This window comes from Taudactylus pleione, unplaced genomic scaffold, assembly GCF_031769625.1.
Source record: "Taudactylus pleione unplaced genomic scaffold, aTauple2 ptg002772l, whole genome shotgun sequence".
NCBI classification, from domain to species: domain Eukaryota; kingdom Metazoa; phylum Chordata; class Amphibia; order Anura; family Myobatrachidae; genus Taudactylus; species Taudactylus pleione.
In genome coordinates, this window is record NW_028287147.1 from 16,938 (window position 1) to 34,734 (window position 17,797).

At 52.6% G+C, this 17,797-nt stretch overlaps 1 protein-coding gene across 1 annotated transcript; it reads left to right on the top strand.

Annotated features, from left to right (window-relative positions):
- The first annotated feature begins 284 nt into the window (after positions 1-284).
- Positions 285-15,271, top strand: LOC148431124 (uncharacterized). The gene is made up of 2 exons (XM_088466316.1): positions 285-334; positions 12,000-15,271. Exons 1-2 carry the CDS (start codon positions 304-306, stop codon positions 14,888-14,890), a joined length of 2,922 nt encoding a protein of 973 aa, XP_088322442.1. The 5' UTR covers positions 285-303; the 3' UTR covers positions 14,891-15,271.
- The last annotated feature ends 2,526 nt before the right edge of the window (positions 15,272-17,797 follow it).

The following is a 17,797-nucleotide window of genomic DNA, read 5'->3' on the forward strand; positions in this document are numbered from 1 at the left end:
TGACTGCTGGGAATGGGACATTATACAGTAACACCAGGGGATGTGTCTGGGTGATGACTGGAGAGGTGACTGCAGGGAATGGGACATTATACAGTAACACCAGGGGATGTGTCTGGGTGATGACTGGAGAGGTGACTGCTGGGAATGGGACATTATACAGTAACACCAGGGGATGTGTCTTGGTGATGACTTTATCATTGTGTGTGTCAGGTTCCTATAAGGTGTCAGGATGTCACTGTCTATGTCTCCATGCAGGAGGGGGAGTATATAGAGGAACACAGGGGTGTGTACAAGGACGTGATTATGGAGAATCACCGGACCCTCACATCACTGGGTAAGAGGAGACTGTGATTTAATGTACAGGGGAGAGCAGGTATGGGGGACCCCTATATACACACTATGAGCGAATGTCCTTGCTCATAAAGCGGAGATGGATGGGTAGGTGAGAGTCTCCCTATAGAGGTGACGCCAGCATCTTGCTTCTATTAGAAGGTGCAGATTTCTCGTACAAGCTCAGAATAATCAGATAATCCTAATATTGTGCCTGGAATTAAAGCACAATCTGGAGATACATGTAGTATAATAGCTGCAGACCACACAGCTTCTCTCTATGTCTTCTTTATATTATGTGACATGTCTCTGAGAACGTATCTGGGAAAGGTCTTCTGGGGGTGAGCTGACGGGAAGGAATCGGAGCTGGCAGGGGAGCGCTAGGGTCAGCGCTGAGGGAGGTCCCCATGGTGTCTTGTCAGAGGAGCAGCACGGCTGTTACCAGTGACATATAGTATGAGGGATTAGAGAGGGAGGTTATAGTGCCAGAAAAGGACAGGAATGAGGACACTAGAGGATATAGGGAGCGCAGGGATCGGGCAGTACAGGATACAGAGAGCGCAGGGATCGGGGCAGCAGAGGATACAGAGAGCGCAGGGATCGGGGCAGCAGAGGATACAGAGAGCGCAGGGATCGGGGCAGCAGAGGATACAGAGAGCGCGGGGTTCGGGGCAGTAGAGGATACAGAGAGCGAAGGGATCGGGGCAGTAGAAGATACAGAGAGCGCAGGGATCGGGGCAGTAGAGGATACAGAGAGCGCTGGGATCGGAGCAGTAGAAGATACAGAGAGCGCAGGGATCGGGGCAGCAGAGGATACAGAGAGCGCAGGGATCAGGGCAGTAAACAGAGAGCGCAGGGATCGGGGCAGTACAGGATACAGAGAGCGCAGGGATCGGGGCAGTACAGGATACAGAGAGCGCGGGGATCGGGGCAGTACAGGACACAGAGAGCGCAGGGATCGGGGCAGTACAGGACACAGAGAGCACAGGGATCGGGGCAGTAGAGGATACAGAGAGCGCAGGGATCGGGGCAGCAGAGGATACAGAGAGCGCAGGGATCAGGGCAGTAAACAGAGAGCGCAGGGATCGGGGCAGTACAGGATACAGAGAGCGCAGGGATCGGGGCAGCAGAGGATACAGAGAGCGCGGGGGTCGGGGCAGTACAGGATACAGAGAGCGCGGGGATCGGGGCAGTACAGGACACAGAGAGCGCAGGGATCGGGGCAGTACAGGACACAGAGAGCACAGGGATCGGTGCAGTAGAGGATACAGATAGCGCAGGGATCGGGGCAGTAGAGGATACAGATAGCGCAGGGATCGGGGCAGTAGAGGACACAGAGAGCGCGGGGATCAGGGCAGTAAACAGAGAGCGCAGGGATCGGGGCAGTAGAGGATACAGAGAGCGCAGGGATCGGGGCAGTAAACAGAGAGCGCAGGGATCGGGGCAGTAGAGAATACAGAGAGCACAGGGATCGGGGCAGTAGAGGATACTGAGAGCGCAGGGATTGGGGCAGTAGAGGATACAGAGAGCGCAGGGATCGGGGCAGTAGAGGATACAGAGAGCGCGGGGATCAGGGCAGTAAACAGAGAGCGCAGGGATCGGGGCAGTAGAGGATACAGAGAGCGCAGGGATCAGGGCAGTAAACAGAGAGCGCAGGGATCGGGGCAGTAGAGAATACAGAGAGCACAGGGATCGGGGCAGTAGAGGATACTGAGAGCGCAGGGATTGGGGCAGTAGAGGATACAGAGAGCGCAGGGATCGGGGCAGTAGAGGATACAGAGAGCGCAGGGATCGGGCAGTAGAGGATTCAGAGAGCGCAGGGATCGGGCAGTAGAGGATTCAGAGAGCGCAGGGATCGGGGCAGTAGAGGATACAGAGAGCACAGGGATCGGGGCAGTACAGGACACAGAGAGCGCAGGGATCGGGGCAGTACAGGACACAGAGAGCACAGGGATCGGGGGCAGTACAGGACACAGAGAGCACAGGGATCAGGGCAGTAGAGGATACAGAGAGCGCAGGGAGCCGGGCAGTAGAGGACACAGAGAGCGCGGGGATCAGGGCAGTAAACAGAGAGCGCAGGGATCGGGGCAGTAGAGGATACAGAGAGCGCAGGGATCGGGGCAGTAGAGGATACAGAGAGCGCGGGGATCGGGGCAGTAGAGGATACAGAGAGCGCAGGGATCAGGGCAGTAAACAGAGAGCGCAGGGATCGGGGCAGCACAGGATACAGAGAGCGCAGGGATCGGGGCAGTAGAGGATACAGAGAGCGCGGGGATCGGGGCAGTAGAGGATACAGAGAGCGCAGGGATCGGGGCAGCAGAGGATACAGAGAGCGCGGGGATCGGGGCAGCAGAGGATACAGAGAGCGCAGGGATCGGGGGCAGTAGGGGATACAGGGAGCGCGGGGATCGGGGCAGTAGAGGATACAGAGAGCGCGGGGATCGGGGCAGTAGGGGATACAGGGAGCGCAGGGATCGGGGCAGTAGAGGATACAGAGAGCGCGGGGATCGGGGCAGTACAGGATACAGAGAGCGCAGGGATCGGGGCAGTAGGGGATGCAGAGAGCGCGGGGATCGGGGCAGTAGAGGACAGAGAGCGCGGGGATCGGGGCAGTAGAGGACACAGAGAGCGCAGGGATCGGGGCAGTAGAGGACACAGAGAGCGCAGGGATCGGGGCAGTAGAGGACACAGAGAGCGCAGGGATCGGGGCAGTACAGGACACAGAGCGCAGGGATCTGGGCAGTAGGGGATACAGAGAGCGCAGGGATCGGGGCAGTACAGGACACAGAGCGCAGGGATCGGGGCAGTAGAGGATACAGAGAGCGCAGGGATCGGGGCAGTACAGGATACAGAGAGCGCAGGGATCGGGGCAGCAGAGAATACAGAGAGCGCAGGGATCGGGGCAGTAGAGGATACAGCGAGCGCAGGGATCGGGGCAGTAGAGGATACAGAGAGCGCAGGGATCGGGGCAGTACAGGACAAAGAGAGCGCAGGGATCGGGGCAATAGAGGATACAGAGAGCGCAGGGATCGGGGCAGTAGAGGACACAGAGAGCGCTGGGATCGGGGCAGTACAGGATACAGAGAGCGCAGGGATCGGGGCAGCAGAGAATACAGAGAGCGCAGGGATCGGGGCAGTACAGGACAAAGAGAGCGCAGGGATCGGGGCAGTAGAGGATACAGAGAGCGCAGGGATCGGGGCAGTAGAGGATACAGAGAGCGCAGGGATCGGGGCAGTAGAGGATTCAGAGAGCGCAGGGATCGGGGCAGTAGAGGATACAGAGAGCGCAGGGATCGGGGCAGTAGAGGATACAGAGAGCGCAGGGATCGGGGCAGTAGAGGATACAGAGAGCGCAGGGATCGGGGCAGTAGAGGACACAGAGAGCGCAGGGATCGGGGCAGTAGAGGACACAGAAAGCGCAGGGATCGGGGCAGTAGAGGACACAGAGAGCGCAGGGATCGGGGCAGTAGAGGACACAGAGAGCGCAGGGATCGGGGCAGTACAGGACTCAGAGAGCGCAGGGATCGGGGCAGTACAGGACACAGAGAGCGCAGGGATCGGGGCAGTAGAGGATACAGAGAGCGCAGTAGAGGATACAGAGAGCGCAGGGATCGGGGCAGTAGAGGATAAAGAGAGCGCAGGGATCGGGGCAGTAGAGGATAGAGAGATCGCAGGGATCGGGCAGTAGAGGATACAGAGAGCGCAGGGATCGGGGCAGTAGAGGATAAAGAGAGCGCAGGGATCGGGGCAGTAGAGGATACAGAGAGCGCAGGGATCGGGGCAGTAGAGGATACAGAGAGCGCAGGGATGGGGGCAGTAGAGGATACAGAGAGCGCAGGGATGGGGGCAGTACAGGACAAAGAGAGCGCAGGGATCGGGGCAGTAGAGGATACAGAGAGCGCAGGGATCGGGGCAGTAGAGGACACAGAGAGCGCAGGGATCGGGGCAGTACAGGACACAGAGAGCGCAGGGATCGGGGCAATAGGGGATACAGAGAGCGCAGGGATCGGGGCAGTAGAGGATACAGAGAGCGCAGGGATCGGGCAGTAGAGGATTCAGAGAGCGCAGGGATCGGGGCAGTAGAGGATACAGAGAGCGCAGGGATCGGGGCAGTAGAGGATACAGAGAGCGCAGGGATCGGGGCAGTAGAGGATACAGAGAGCGCAGGGATCGGGGCAGTACAGGACACAGAGAGCGCAGGGATCGGGGCAGTAGAGGATACAGAGAGCGCAGGGATCGGGGCAGTAGAGGATACAGAGAGCGCAGGGATCGGGGCAGTAGAGGATACAGAGAGCGCAGGGATCGGGGCAGTAGAGGATACAGAGAGCGCAGTAGAGGATACAGAGAGCGCAGGGATCGGGGCAGTAGAGGACACAGAGAGCGCAGGGATCGGGGCAGTAGAGGACACAGAGAGCGCAGGGATCGGGGCAGTACAGGACACAGAGAGCGCAGGGATCGGGGCAGTACAGGATACAGAGAGCGCAGGGATCGGGGCAGTAGAGGATAGAGAGAGCGCAGGGATCGGGCAGTAGAGGATAGAGAGAGCGCAGGGATCGGGCAGTAGAGGATACAGAGAGCGCAGTAGAGGATACAGAGAGCGCAGGGATCGGGGCAGTAGAGGACACAGAGAGCGCAGGGATCGGGGCAGTAGAGGACACAGAGAGCGCAGGGATCGGGGCAGTACAGGACACAGAGAGCGCAGGGATCGGGGCAGTACAGGATACAGAGAGCGCAGGGATCGGGGCAGTAGAGGATAGAGAGAGCGCAGGGATCGGGCAGTAGAGGATAGAGAGAGCGCAGGGATCGGGCAGTAGAGGATAGAGAGAGCACAGGGATCGGGGCAGTAGAGGATAAAGAGAACGCAGGGATCAGGGCAGTAGAGGATAGAGAGAGCGCAGGGATCGGGCAGTAGAGGATACAGAGAGCGCAGGGATCGGGGCAGTAGAGGATACAGAGAGCGCAGGGATCGGGGCAGTACAGGACACAGAGAGCGCAGGGATCGGGGCAGTACAGGACACAGAGAGCGCAGGGATCGGGGCAGTAGGGGATACAGGGAGCGCGGTGATCGGGGCAGCAGAGGATACAGAGAGCGCGGGGATCGGGGCAGTACAGGATACAGAGAGCGCGGGGATCGGGGCAGTACAGGATACAGAGAGCGCAGGGATCGGGGCAGTAGAGGATAGAGAGAGCGCGGGGATCGGGGCAGTAGAGGATACAGAGAGCGCGGGGATCGGGGCAGTAGAGGATCGGCGCAGGGATCGGGGCAGTAGAGGATCGGGGCAGTAGAGGATACAGAGAGCGCAGGGATCGGGGCAGTAGAGGATACAGAGAGCGCAGGGATCGGGGCAGTAGAGGATACAGAGAGCGCAGGGATCGGGGCAGTAGAGGATACAGAGAGCGCAGGGATCGGGGCAGTAGAGGATACAGAGAGTGCGGGGATCGGGGCAGTAGTACAGAGAGCGCAGGGATCGGGGCAGTAGAGGATACAGAGAGTGCGGGGATTGGGGCAGTAGTACAGAGAGCGCAGGGATCGGGGCAGTAGAGGATACAGAGAGCGCAGGGATCAGAATACAGAGCGTAGGGATCGGGGCAGCACAGGATACAGAGAGCGCGGGGATCGGGGCAGCAGAGGATACAGAGAGCGCGGGGATCGGGGCAGCAGAGGATACAGAGAGCGCGGGGATCGGGGCAGCAGAGGATACAGAGAGCGCGGGTATCGGGGCAGTAGAGGATACAGGGAGCGCGGGGATCGGGGCAGTAGAGGATACAGAGAGCGCGGGGATCGGGGCAGTAGGGGATACAGGGAGCGCGGGGATCGGGGCAGTAGGGGATACAGGGAGCGCGGGGATCGGGGCAGTAGGGGATACAGGGAGCGCGGGGATCGGGGCAGTAGGGGATACAGAGAGCGCGGGGATCGGGGCAGTAGGGGATACAGAGAGCGCGGGGATCGGGGCAGTAGAGGATACAGAGAGCGCAGGGATCGGGGCAGTACAGGACAAAGAGAGCGCAGGGATCGGGGCAGTACAGGACAAAGAGAGCGCAGGGATCGGGGCAGTACAGGACAAAGAGAGCGCAGGGATCGGGGCAGTAGAGGACACAGAGAGCGCAGGGATCGGGGCAGTAGAGGACACAGAGAGCGCAGGGATCGTGGCAGTAGAGGATACAGAGAGCGCAGGGATCGGGGCAGTAGAGGATACAGAGAGCGCAGGGATCGGGGCTGTAGAGGATACAGAGAGCGCAGGGATCGGGGCAGCAGAGGATACAGAGAGCGCAGGGATCGGGGCAGCAGAGGATACAGAGAGCGCATGGATCGGGGCAGTAGAGAATACAGAGAGTGCAGGGATCGGGGCAGTAGAAGATACAGAGAGCGCGGGGATCACGATACAGAGAGCGCAGGGATCAGGGAGTAGAGGATACAGAGAGCGCAGGGATCGGGGCAGCAGAGGATACAGAGAGCGCAGGAATCAGGGAGTAGAGGATAAAGAGAGCGCAGGGATCGGGGCAGCAGAGGATACAGAGAGCGCAGGGATCAGGGACTAGAGGATACAGAGAGCGCTGTGATCGGGGCAGTAGAGGAAACAGAGAGCGCAGGGATCGGGCAGTAGAGGATTCAGAGAGCGCGGGGATCACGATACAGAGAGCGCAGGGATCAGGGAGTAGAGGATACAGAGAGCGCGGGGATTGGGGCAGTAGAGGATAGAGAGAGCGCGGGGATCATGGCAGTAGAGTATACAGAGAGCGCGGGGATCGGGGCAGTAGAGGATCGGCGCAGGGATCGGGGCAGTAGAGGATACAGAGAGCGCAGGGATCCGGGCAGTAGAGGATACAGAGAGCGCAGGGATCGGGGCAGTAGAGGATACAGAGAGCGCAGGGATCGGGGCAGTAGAGGATACAGAGAGCGCAGGGATCGGGGCAGTAGAGGATACAGAGAGCGCAGGGATCGGGGCAGTAGAGGATACAGAGAGTGCGGGGATTGGGGCAGTAGTACAGAGAGCGCAGGGATCGGGGCAGTAGAGGATACAGAGAGTGCGGGGATTGGGGCAGTAGTACAGAGAGCGCAGGGATCGGGGCAGTAGAGGATACAGAGAGCGCAGGGATCAGGATACAGAGCGCAGGGATCGGGGCAGTAGAGGATACAGAGAGCGCGGGGATCGGGGCAGTAGAGGATACAGAGAGCGCGGGGATCGGGGCAGCAGAGGACACAGAGAGCGCAGGGATCGGGGCAGCACAGGATACAGAGAGCGCAGGGATGGGGGCAGCACAGGATACAGAGAGCGCAGGGATCGGGGCAGCACAGGATACAGAGAGCGCAGGGATCGGGGCAGCAGAGGATACAGAGAGCGCAGGGATCGGGGCAGCAGAGGATACAGAGAGCGCGGGGATCGGGGCAGCAGAGGATACAGAGAGCGCGGGGATCGGGGGAGCAGAGGATACAGAGAGCGCGGGGATCGGGGCAGCAGAGGATACAGAGAGCGCGGGTATCGGGGCAGTAGAGGATACAGAGAGCGCGGGGATCGGGGCAGTAGGGGATACAGAGAGCGCGGGGATCGGGGCAGTAGAGGATACAGAGAGCGCGGGGATCGGGGCAGTAGAGGACACAGAGAGCGCAGGGATCGGGGCAGCAGAGAATACAGAGAGCGCAGGGATCGGAGCAGTAGGGGATACAGAGGGCGCAGGGATCGGGGCAGCAGAGAATACAGAGAGCGCAGGGATCGGGGCAGTAGGGGATACAGAGAGTGCAGGGATCGGGGCAGTAGAAGATACAGAGAGCGCAGGGATCACGATACAGAGAGCGCAGGGATCAGGGAGTAGAGGATACAGAGAGCGCGGGGATCGGGGCAGCAGAGGATACAGAGAGCGCAGGAATCAGGGAGTAGAGGATACAGAGAGCGCAGGGATCGGGGCAGTAGAGGATACAGAGAGCGCAGGGATCGGGGCAGTAGAGGATACAGACAGCGCAGGGATCGGGCAGTAGAGGATTCAGAGAGTGCAGGGATCGGGGACTAGAGGATAAAGAGAGCGCAGGGATCGGGGCAGTAGAGGATACAGAGAGCGCAGGGATCGGGGCAGTAGAGGATACAGAGAGCGCAGGGATCGGGCAGTAGAGGATTCAGAGAGTGCAGGGATCGGGGCAGTAGGGGATACAGACAGCGCAGGGATCGGGGCAGTAGAGGATACAGAGAGCGCGGGGATCAGGATACAGAGAGCGCAGGGATCAGGGAGTAGAGGATACAGAGAGCGCAGGGATCGGGGCAGCAGAGGATACAGAGAGCGCAGGAATCAGGGAGTAGAGGATACAGAGAGCGCAGGGATCAGGGACTAGAGGATACAGAGATCGCAGGGATCGGGCAGTAGAGGATTCAGACAGCGCAGGGATCGGGGCAGTAGAGGATACAGAGAGCGCGGGGATCGGGGCAGTAGAGGATACAGAGAGCGCGGGGATCGGGGCAGTAGAGGATACAGAGAGCGCAGGGATCGGGGCAGTAGAGGATACAGAGAGCGCAGGGATCGGGGAGTAGAGGATAAAGAGAGTGTAGGGGAGGATATAGAGAGCGCAGGGATCGGGGCAGTAGAGGATACAGAGAGCGCAGGGATCGGGGCGGTAGAGGATACAGAGAGCGCAGGGATCGGGGCGGTAGAGGATACAGAGAGCGCAGGGATCGGGGCGGTAGAGGATACAGAGAGCGCTGGAATCGGGGCAGTAGAGGATACAGAGAGCGCAGGAATCGGGGCAGTAGAGGATACAGAGAGCGCGGGGATCGGGGCAGTGGAGGATACAGAGAGCGCGGGGATCGGGGCAGTGGAGTATACAGAGAGCGTAGGGATCGGGGCAGTAGAGGATACAGAGAGCGTAGGGATCGGGGCAGTAGAGGATACAGAGAGCGCAGTAGAGGTTACAGAGAGCGCAGGGATCGGGGCAGCAGAGGATACAGAGAGCGCAGGGATCGGGGCAGTAGAGGATAAAGAGAGCGCATGGATCGGGGTAGTAGAGGATACAGAGAGCGCAGGAATCGGGGCAGTAGAGGATACAGAGAGTGCAGGGATCGGGGCAGTAGAGGATACAGAGAGCGCAGGGATCAGGGAGTAGAGGATAAAGAGAGCGCAGTAGAGGATACAGAGAGCGCAGGGATCGGGGCAGCAGAGGATACAGAGAGCGCAGGGATCGGGGCAGCAGAGGATACAGAGAGCGCAGGGATTGGGGCAGCAGAGGATACAGAGAGCGCAGGGATTGGGGCAGTAGAGGATACAGAGAGCGCAGGGATCGGGGCAGTAGAGGATACAGAGAGCGCAGGGAGTAGAGAATAAAGAGAGTGCAGGGATCGGGGCAGCAGAGGATACAGAGAGCGCAGGGATCAGGGCAGTAGAGGATACAGAGAGCGCAGGGATCAGGGAGTAGAGGATAAAGAGAGCGCAGTAGAGGATACAGAGAGCGCATGGATCGGGGCAGCAGAGGATACAGAGAGCGCAGGGATCGGGGCAGTAGAGGATACAGAGAGCGCAGGGATCAGGGCAGTAGAGGATACAGAGAGCGCAGGGATCAGGGCGTAGAGGATAAAGAGAGCGCAGTAGAGGATACAGAGAGCGCAGGGATCGGGGCAGTAGAGGATACAGAGAGCGCGGGGGAGGATACAGAGAGCGCTGGGATCGGGGCAGTAGAGGATACAGAGAGCTCAGGCATCGGGGCAGTAGAGGATACAGAGAGCGCAGGGATCAGGGGAGTAGAGGATAAAGAGAGCGCAGTAGAGGATACAGAGAACGCAGGGATCGGGGCAGTAGAGGATACAGAGCGCAGGGATCGGGGCAGTAGAGGATACAGAGCGCAGGGATCGGGGCAGTAGAGGATACAGAGCGCAGGGATCGGGGCAGTAGAGGATACAGAGAGCGCAGGGATCGGGGCAGTAGAGGATACAGAGCGCAGGGATTGGGGCAGTAGAGGATACAGAGCGCAGGGATCGGGGCAGTAGAGGATACAGAAAGCGCTGGGGAGGATACAGAGAGCGCAGGGATCGGGGCAGTAGAGGATACAGAGAGCGCTGGGGAGGATACAGAGAGCGCAGGGATCGGGGCAGTAGAGGATACAGAGAGCTCTGGGGAGGATACAGAGAGCGCAGGGATCGGGGCAGTAGAGGATACAGAGAGCGCAGGGATCGGGGCAGTAGAGGATACAGAGAGCGCAGGGATCAGGGCAGTAGAGGATACAGAGAGCGCAGGGATCGGGGCAGTAAAGGATACAGAGAGTGCAGGGATCGGGGCAGTAGAGGATACAGAGAGCGCTGGGGAGGATACAGAGAGCGCAGGGATCGGGGCAGTAGAGGATACAGAGAGCTCAGGCATCGGGGCAGTAGAGGATACAGAGAGCGCTGGGGAGGATACAGAGAGCGCAGGGATCAGGGGAGTAGAGGATACAGAGCGCAGGGATCGGGGCAGTAGAGGATACAGAGAGCGCAGGGATCGGGGCAGTAGAGGATACAGAGAGCTCAGGCATCGGGGCAGTAGAGGATACAGAGAGCGCTGGGGAGGATACAGAGAGCGCAGGGATCAGGGGAGTAGAGGATAAAGAGAACGCAGTAGAGGATACAGAGAACGCAGGGATCGGGGCAGTAGAGGATACAGAGCGCAGGAATCGGGGCAGTAGAGGATACAGAGAGCGCAGGGATCGGGGAAGTAGAGGATACAGAGCGCGCAGGGATCGGGGCAGTAGAGGATACAGAGCGCAGGGATCGGGGCAGTAGAGGATACAGAGAGCGCAGGGATCGGGGCAGTAGAGGATACTGAGAGCGCTGGGGAGGATACAGAGAGCGCAGGGATCGGGGCAGTAGAGGATACAGAGAGCGCAGGGATCGGGGCAGTAGAGGATACAGAGAGTGCTGGGGAGGATACAGAGAGCGCAGGGATCGGGGCAGTAGAGGATACAGAGAGCGCTGGGGAGGATACAGAGAGCGCAGGGATCGGCGCAGTAGAGGATACAGAGAGCGCAGGGATCGGGGCAGTAGAGGATACAGAGAGCGTAGGGATCGGGGCAGTAGAGGATACAGAGAGCGCAGGGATCAGGGTATTCTGGCCTGCTGGGAGTTTGCTATAGCAGAATATACAAATCATTTGGTTAGCTGATGCAATCTAAACATATATACATTGGATCATAAGTCTACAGAACATAAAACATACTGTTACCAATATCAATGTTACTATGCCCAGTCCGATATGAAATGGGCTTTATCATTACAGCCATGTCCTCTGTTATAGAAGAAGCCATTTAGTGCTTCATCCTCATCTATAATTACAGTGGTACCAGACACTAGGGGGCAGTACAGACTGTTTGCTTGTTTTGGGGTCTCCCTGGGATCTCATCTATTGCCCTGATACCACCAGGATTAGTGGTGATGAGTAAACAGAAAGGAGATGTGTTGTTACTGTGGTGGAGAAGCCCATCTGGTTTCTGTGTAAGAGCAGAGGATGTGGGACGGGGTCTTACTACCATGTTGATGAAGAGTATGGAAGGCCACCACATGCTGTGGAGACACGATGACTGGCTCAGATTTTGGGCTTTTTTTGTTTCAAATCCGAAGCGGTATTTCATATAGATAGCAGGAGTGTTACCGTTATTTAATGTGATTATGAGAAAGGAGAATTACTTTTAACCACTAACCACTATACATATTTCCCAACAGAACAAGCTAAAGAGCAATCTACTCTTATTATGGGGGAACCATTCTCATGTGATGGAGAAAACCTCACAGACTGTGACATTTATACACCCACAGATCATACACAGTATACATCTACTCTTATTATGGGGGAACCAGTCTCATGTGATGGAGGAAACCTCACAGACACCAACATTTATACACCCACAGATCATACACAGTATACATCTACTCATATTAAGGAGGAACCAGTCTCATCTGATGGAGGAAACCTCACAGACACCAACATTTATACACCCACAGATCATACACATTATACATCTACTCATATTAAGGAGGAACCAGTCTCATGTGATGGAGGAAACCTCACAGATACCGATATTTATACACCCACAGATCATACACAGTATACATCTACTCATATTATGGGGGAACCATTCTCATGTGATGGAGAAAACCTCACAGACTGTGACATTTATACACCCACAGATCATACACAGTATACATCTACTCATATTAAGGAGGAACCAGTCTCATCTGATGGAGGAAACCTCACAGACACCAACATTTATACACCCACAGATCATACACAGTATACATCTACTCATATTAAGGAGGAACCAGTCTCATGCAATGGAGGAACCCTCACAGACAGTGATATTTATACACCCACAGATCATACACAGTATACATCTACTCATATTAAGGAGGAACCAGTCTCATGCGATGGAGGAACCCTCACAGACAGTGATATTTATACACCCACAGATCATACACAGTATACATCTACTCATATTAAGGAGGAACCAGTCTCATGTGATGGAGGAATCCTCACAGACAGTGACGTTTATACACCCACAGATCATACACAGTATACATCTACTCTTATTATGGGGGAACCAGTCTCATGTGATGGAGGAACCGTCACAGACACTGACATTTATACACCCACAGATCATACACAGTATACATCTACTCATATTAAGGAGGAACCAGTCTCATGTGATGGAGGAACCCTCACAGACACCAACATTTATACACCCACAGATCATACACAGTATACATCTACTTATATTAAGGAGGAACCAGTCTCATGTGATGGAGGAACCCTCACAGACACTGACATTTATACACCCACAGATCATACACAGTATACATCTACTCGTATTAAGGAAGAACCAGTCTTATGTGATGGCAGAAACCTCACAGACAGTGACATTTATACACCCACAGATCATACACAACATACATCTACTCATATTAAGGAGGAACCAGTCTCATGTGATGGAGGAGACCTCACAGACAGTGACATTTATACACCCACAGATCATACACAATATACATCTACTCATATTAAGGAGGAACCAGTCTTATGTGATGGCAGAAACCTCACAGACAGTGACATTTATACACCCACAGATCATACACAGTATACATCTACTAATATTAAGGAGGAATCAGTCTCTCGTGATGGAGGAACCCTCACAGACACCAACATTTATACACCTACAGATCATACACAATGTTCATCTACTCATCTCAAGGAGGAACCAGTCTTATGTGATGGAGGAAACCTCAAAGACACCAACATTAATACCCCCACAGATCATACACAGTATACAGCTACTCATATTATGGAGGAACCAGGATCTTCTTTCAGTGGTGAAATATTCTTTAATAACAGATTTTATGTTAGACAACAGATGAAAAAAACGATCAATAACAATGAAGACATATCTTGGTCCTGTTCTGAGTGTGGAAAAACTTTTAAACGGAAATCTAACTTTCTTCTGCACCAGAGAAGTCACACAGGACAGAACCCATACTTCTGCTCTGAATGTGGCAAATATTTTAGGCGTAATTCATATTTAGTTGTTCATCAGAGAATTCATACAGGAGAAAAACCGTATTCCTGCTCTGAATGTGGGAAATGTTTTACCAGTAAATCGGATCAGAAAAAGCATCAGAAAATCCATATAGGAGAGAAACCTTATTCTTGTGGTGAATGTTTTAAATCTTTTACCAGTAAAGCAGGACTGAAGAAGCATGAGAGACTCCATACAGGAGAGAAACCGTATTTTTGCTCTGAATGTGGGAAATATTTTGCCAACAAAACGACCTTAATAATGCATGAGAAATTCCACACACGAGAGAAACCGTATCCCTGCCCTGAGTGTGGGAAGTGTCTGGCCAGTACGTCAGATCTGAGGAGGCATCAGAAAGTCCACACAGGAGAGAAACCTTATTCCTGTTCTGAGTGTGGGAAATGTTTTACTAGCAAGTCATATTTTCAAGAACATAAAAGAATCCACACAGGAGAGAAACCATTTTCGTGCTCTGAATGTGGGAAATGTTTTAGGCGTAATTCCTATTTTGTTGTACATCAGAAAATTCACAGAGGAGAGAAACCATATTCGTGCTCTGAATGTGGGAAATGCTTTACATTTAGATCAAATTTTAAAATGCATGAAAGCTGTCACAAAGGAAACAAACCGTATTCATGCTCCGAATGTGGGAAAAGCTTCGCTGTCAAATCAAATTTGAAAAAGCACCAGAGAACTCACACAGGAGAGAGACCGTATTCCTGCTCTGAGTGTGGAAAATGTTTTACAATTAAATCAAATTTGAAAATGCATCAAAGAAGTCACACAGGAGAGAAACCGTATTTTTGCTCTGAATGTGGGAAATGCTTTAAAAGTAATGGACAACTTCTTTCCCATCAGACCACCCACCCAGGAGAGCGTCCGTATTCCTGCTGTGACTGTGGGAAATCTTTTAACTACAAGTCACAGCTTATTCAGCATCACAAGATTCACTCCGGAGATAAACCATATACCTGCTCTGAGTGTGGGAAATGCTTTGCCAGTAAATTAGGTCATAAAAAGCATCAGATACTCCACACAGGTGAGAAATAATGTTTTAATGAACAGAAATGACGATACACATAGGAGACCACCAATATTCACTTATTGGACATCAGAGGACTTATTGGACATTAGAGAATTCATAATATTGCTCGTAATGTGAAAATTGTTTCTTTTTCTTAGAAATGCAGTCTTACTAATACACCGGAGAGAAACCATATTTACACTTCAGGGTATTAGTGAGATATGGTTGCAATGAATTTTTTTTAAAAGTAAGTATTTAAAAAAAAAATGAAAAGAAGTTGTACAAGAGATAAACTTGTTTATGCTCTACATGTGTAAAATCAGGAGGGTCATTCCACATCAGATCACCCCCCAAAAAAATTAAATGTCTACCACCAATCTCAGATTTTGTTTTGAAAATTTTTTAGTTAAGAGAGCATGTCAAAACAAATATTTCTGCCAAATATCCCGACTGTCTGACAATTAGTTGATTAAATATTGATTTTTCAATTTATTAAATAATTAACTAATCCCAGTTTCTTTATCCATTTTATGTGAAGTATCACGGGTATTTATTAAGGAATCACCATGAAATTTGGACCCCTAAGGTAACTTTTCCTTCCCAAGCCAAAAATCCAAACCAAATTACTTTATCTGCCTCATGTTTTGCGTTACGGCAAAAACGCAAGTTTTTCGAAGAGAATTAAAAACGCTAGGTTCCATTGACATTAGGGATCCCATTTTTTTTGGGGGGGTGCATAAAAAAGGTATCAATTACTACCACAAAAAAAATCAGTAGGGTACTCGGTTTCAAGTTGATGCTTGATTACTGGTGTACGGCATACATAATTTACACATTGTTAAAAACCATACCAAAAAAGTGAACTAAACTGAGGCAATGGGATAAAACTCTCATACAGAAAATGAAACAAACAGAAATTGATGGGAAGGGTTTTCCCCTTAGAGAAACCAAAACTGCAACTTTCCAGAGAAAGAGAGAGGGAGACACAGAAAGATAGTCAATCATGGCAGCTTTTCATCAAAAGTGCACATTTGGTAGTATTTTAAATACGGACTGCCATATTACTAGCTACTAAAAAACCATTGGATTACATAGCTGGGACCACTTTACAGATGAAGAAAAAGAACTTTTGATTGTGAGAACTGAAGTTTCAAATGCAGTAACCAATGATCCTGGAATATCAGTCTGCTACCATCCTGAAAAGCTTCTGCTGCTAAGACAACCTACGTGTGTGTTAGTGTTGTGGCAACAGGTATGCATTCTGTGTGTGTTTTGCTCTGCCACTAGACTACAAAGACCTAACTGAAATCCTTGTTTGTTCTTCAGTCTCAAAAACTTGTATGCTTCATCGATGTGACAAATGTCCAGGTCTGTGCTGTTGATGCAACAACCCATCTGTATACAGCAAAGTCACAGGCTGAATACCTACGCCAGCTGAAGGAAACCATTCGCCCAGAAACAGAAGCTATTGTATTACTAGATTTTGCAGAAAATTATTCATTCGTGTGTCAGGATGCAATTCAAGGATTCCACTGCAACACTCCACCCATTTGTTGTATATTTTAGATGATTGTGACACTTTAAACAGTGAGCCTGTGCATTATTAGCGATACCCGTGACCATGTGGCCATAACTTGCATGCCTTCATTACGGTTATGAAACACTTAGCGAAACTATTACCAAAATTGGAGTATGTTTACTACTTCAGTGATGGTGCTAGTGCACAATACAAAAACTGCAAAACTTTTTGAACTTATGCTTCCATAAGGATGACTTCAACATTCAAGCAGAATGGAATTTTTTTAGCCACATCTCATGGTAAGAGTCCGTATTATGGCATTGGAGGAACAGTTAAACGTCTAGCCACATGCACCAGTCTGCAAGCAGTTGAAACCCATCACATCTGGACACCTTTGGACCTGTATAGCTGGGCAAATGAAAATGTACATGGCATAAAGTTTTTTTTACGTGTCACAAAACGAAATACAAGACTGCAAAACCAAGCCGCATAGCCATCTAGAAACAGCAAAGACTGTGGCAGGAACACGTTCTCATCACAGATGTCCACCTATCAGTAATGATGAGCTACACATATATCGATTGTCATCAGACGACATGAAGACAGCAGGAACCAGAGTTAGTGTCACTATGACCACAGTCACAAAAAGTGTAGACAAAAGTGATCTGCAACCTGGAACAGACATAGCAGCAGTGTATGATAACATCTGGTACATTGGGTATATCATTCAATGTAATGAGGAGGAACAAGATGTGCTGGTACACTTCATGAAACAAAGCCAATAAACAAATGTGCTGTCCTGGCCTTCAAGAGATAAGTGTTTTGTTGCTTTTATTCACGTCCTCTATGTAACGGAAGTGCCTACTATCCAAGGAAGTACTGGAAGGCAGTATACACTTTCTGCTAACTCTTTAAGGAAAATTACAGACCGTTACAACAAGTTCCAAACAAGGGAAAATAGATTGTTTGCCTCCCACATTGCCATCTTGCCCCCCTCCAGTCTGTTCTCAATGGTGCAGCTAGACTTATCTTCCTCTCCCGTCACTCCACTTCTGCTCCCCTCTGCCAAAACCTTCACTGGCTCCCATTCCCCTACAGAATCCTCTTCAAACTCCTCACCTTCACATACAAGGCCCTCTCTAACTCTACTGCTCCCTACATCTCAAACCTCATCTCCTTACACACTCCCTCCCGCTCACTCGGTCTGCCAATGACTGTATCCTCTCCACCCTGGTTACTTCATCTCATGCTCGTATCCAAGATTTTGCCCGTGCAGCCCCCTCCACTGGAATGAGCTTCCTCACTCAATCAGGCTCTCCCCGACCCTGCAGAGCTTCAAACGTGTACTGAAAACCCACCTGTTCACCAAAGCATACCCTTCTACCACATAACCATGTTACCAGGTCTCTGTCCC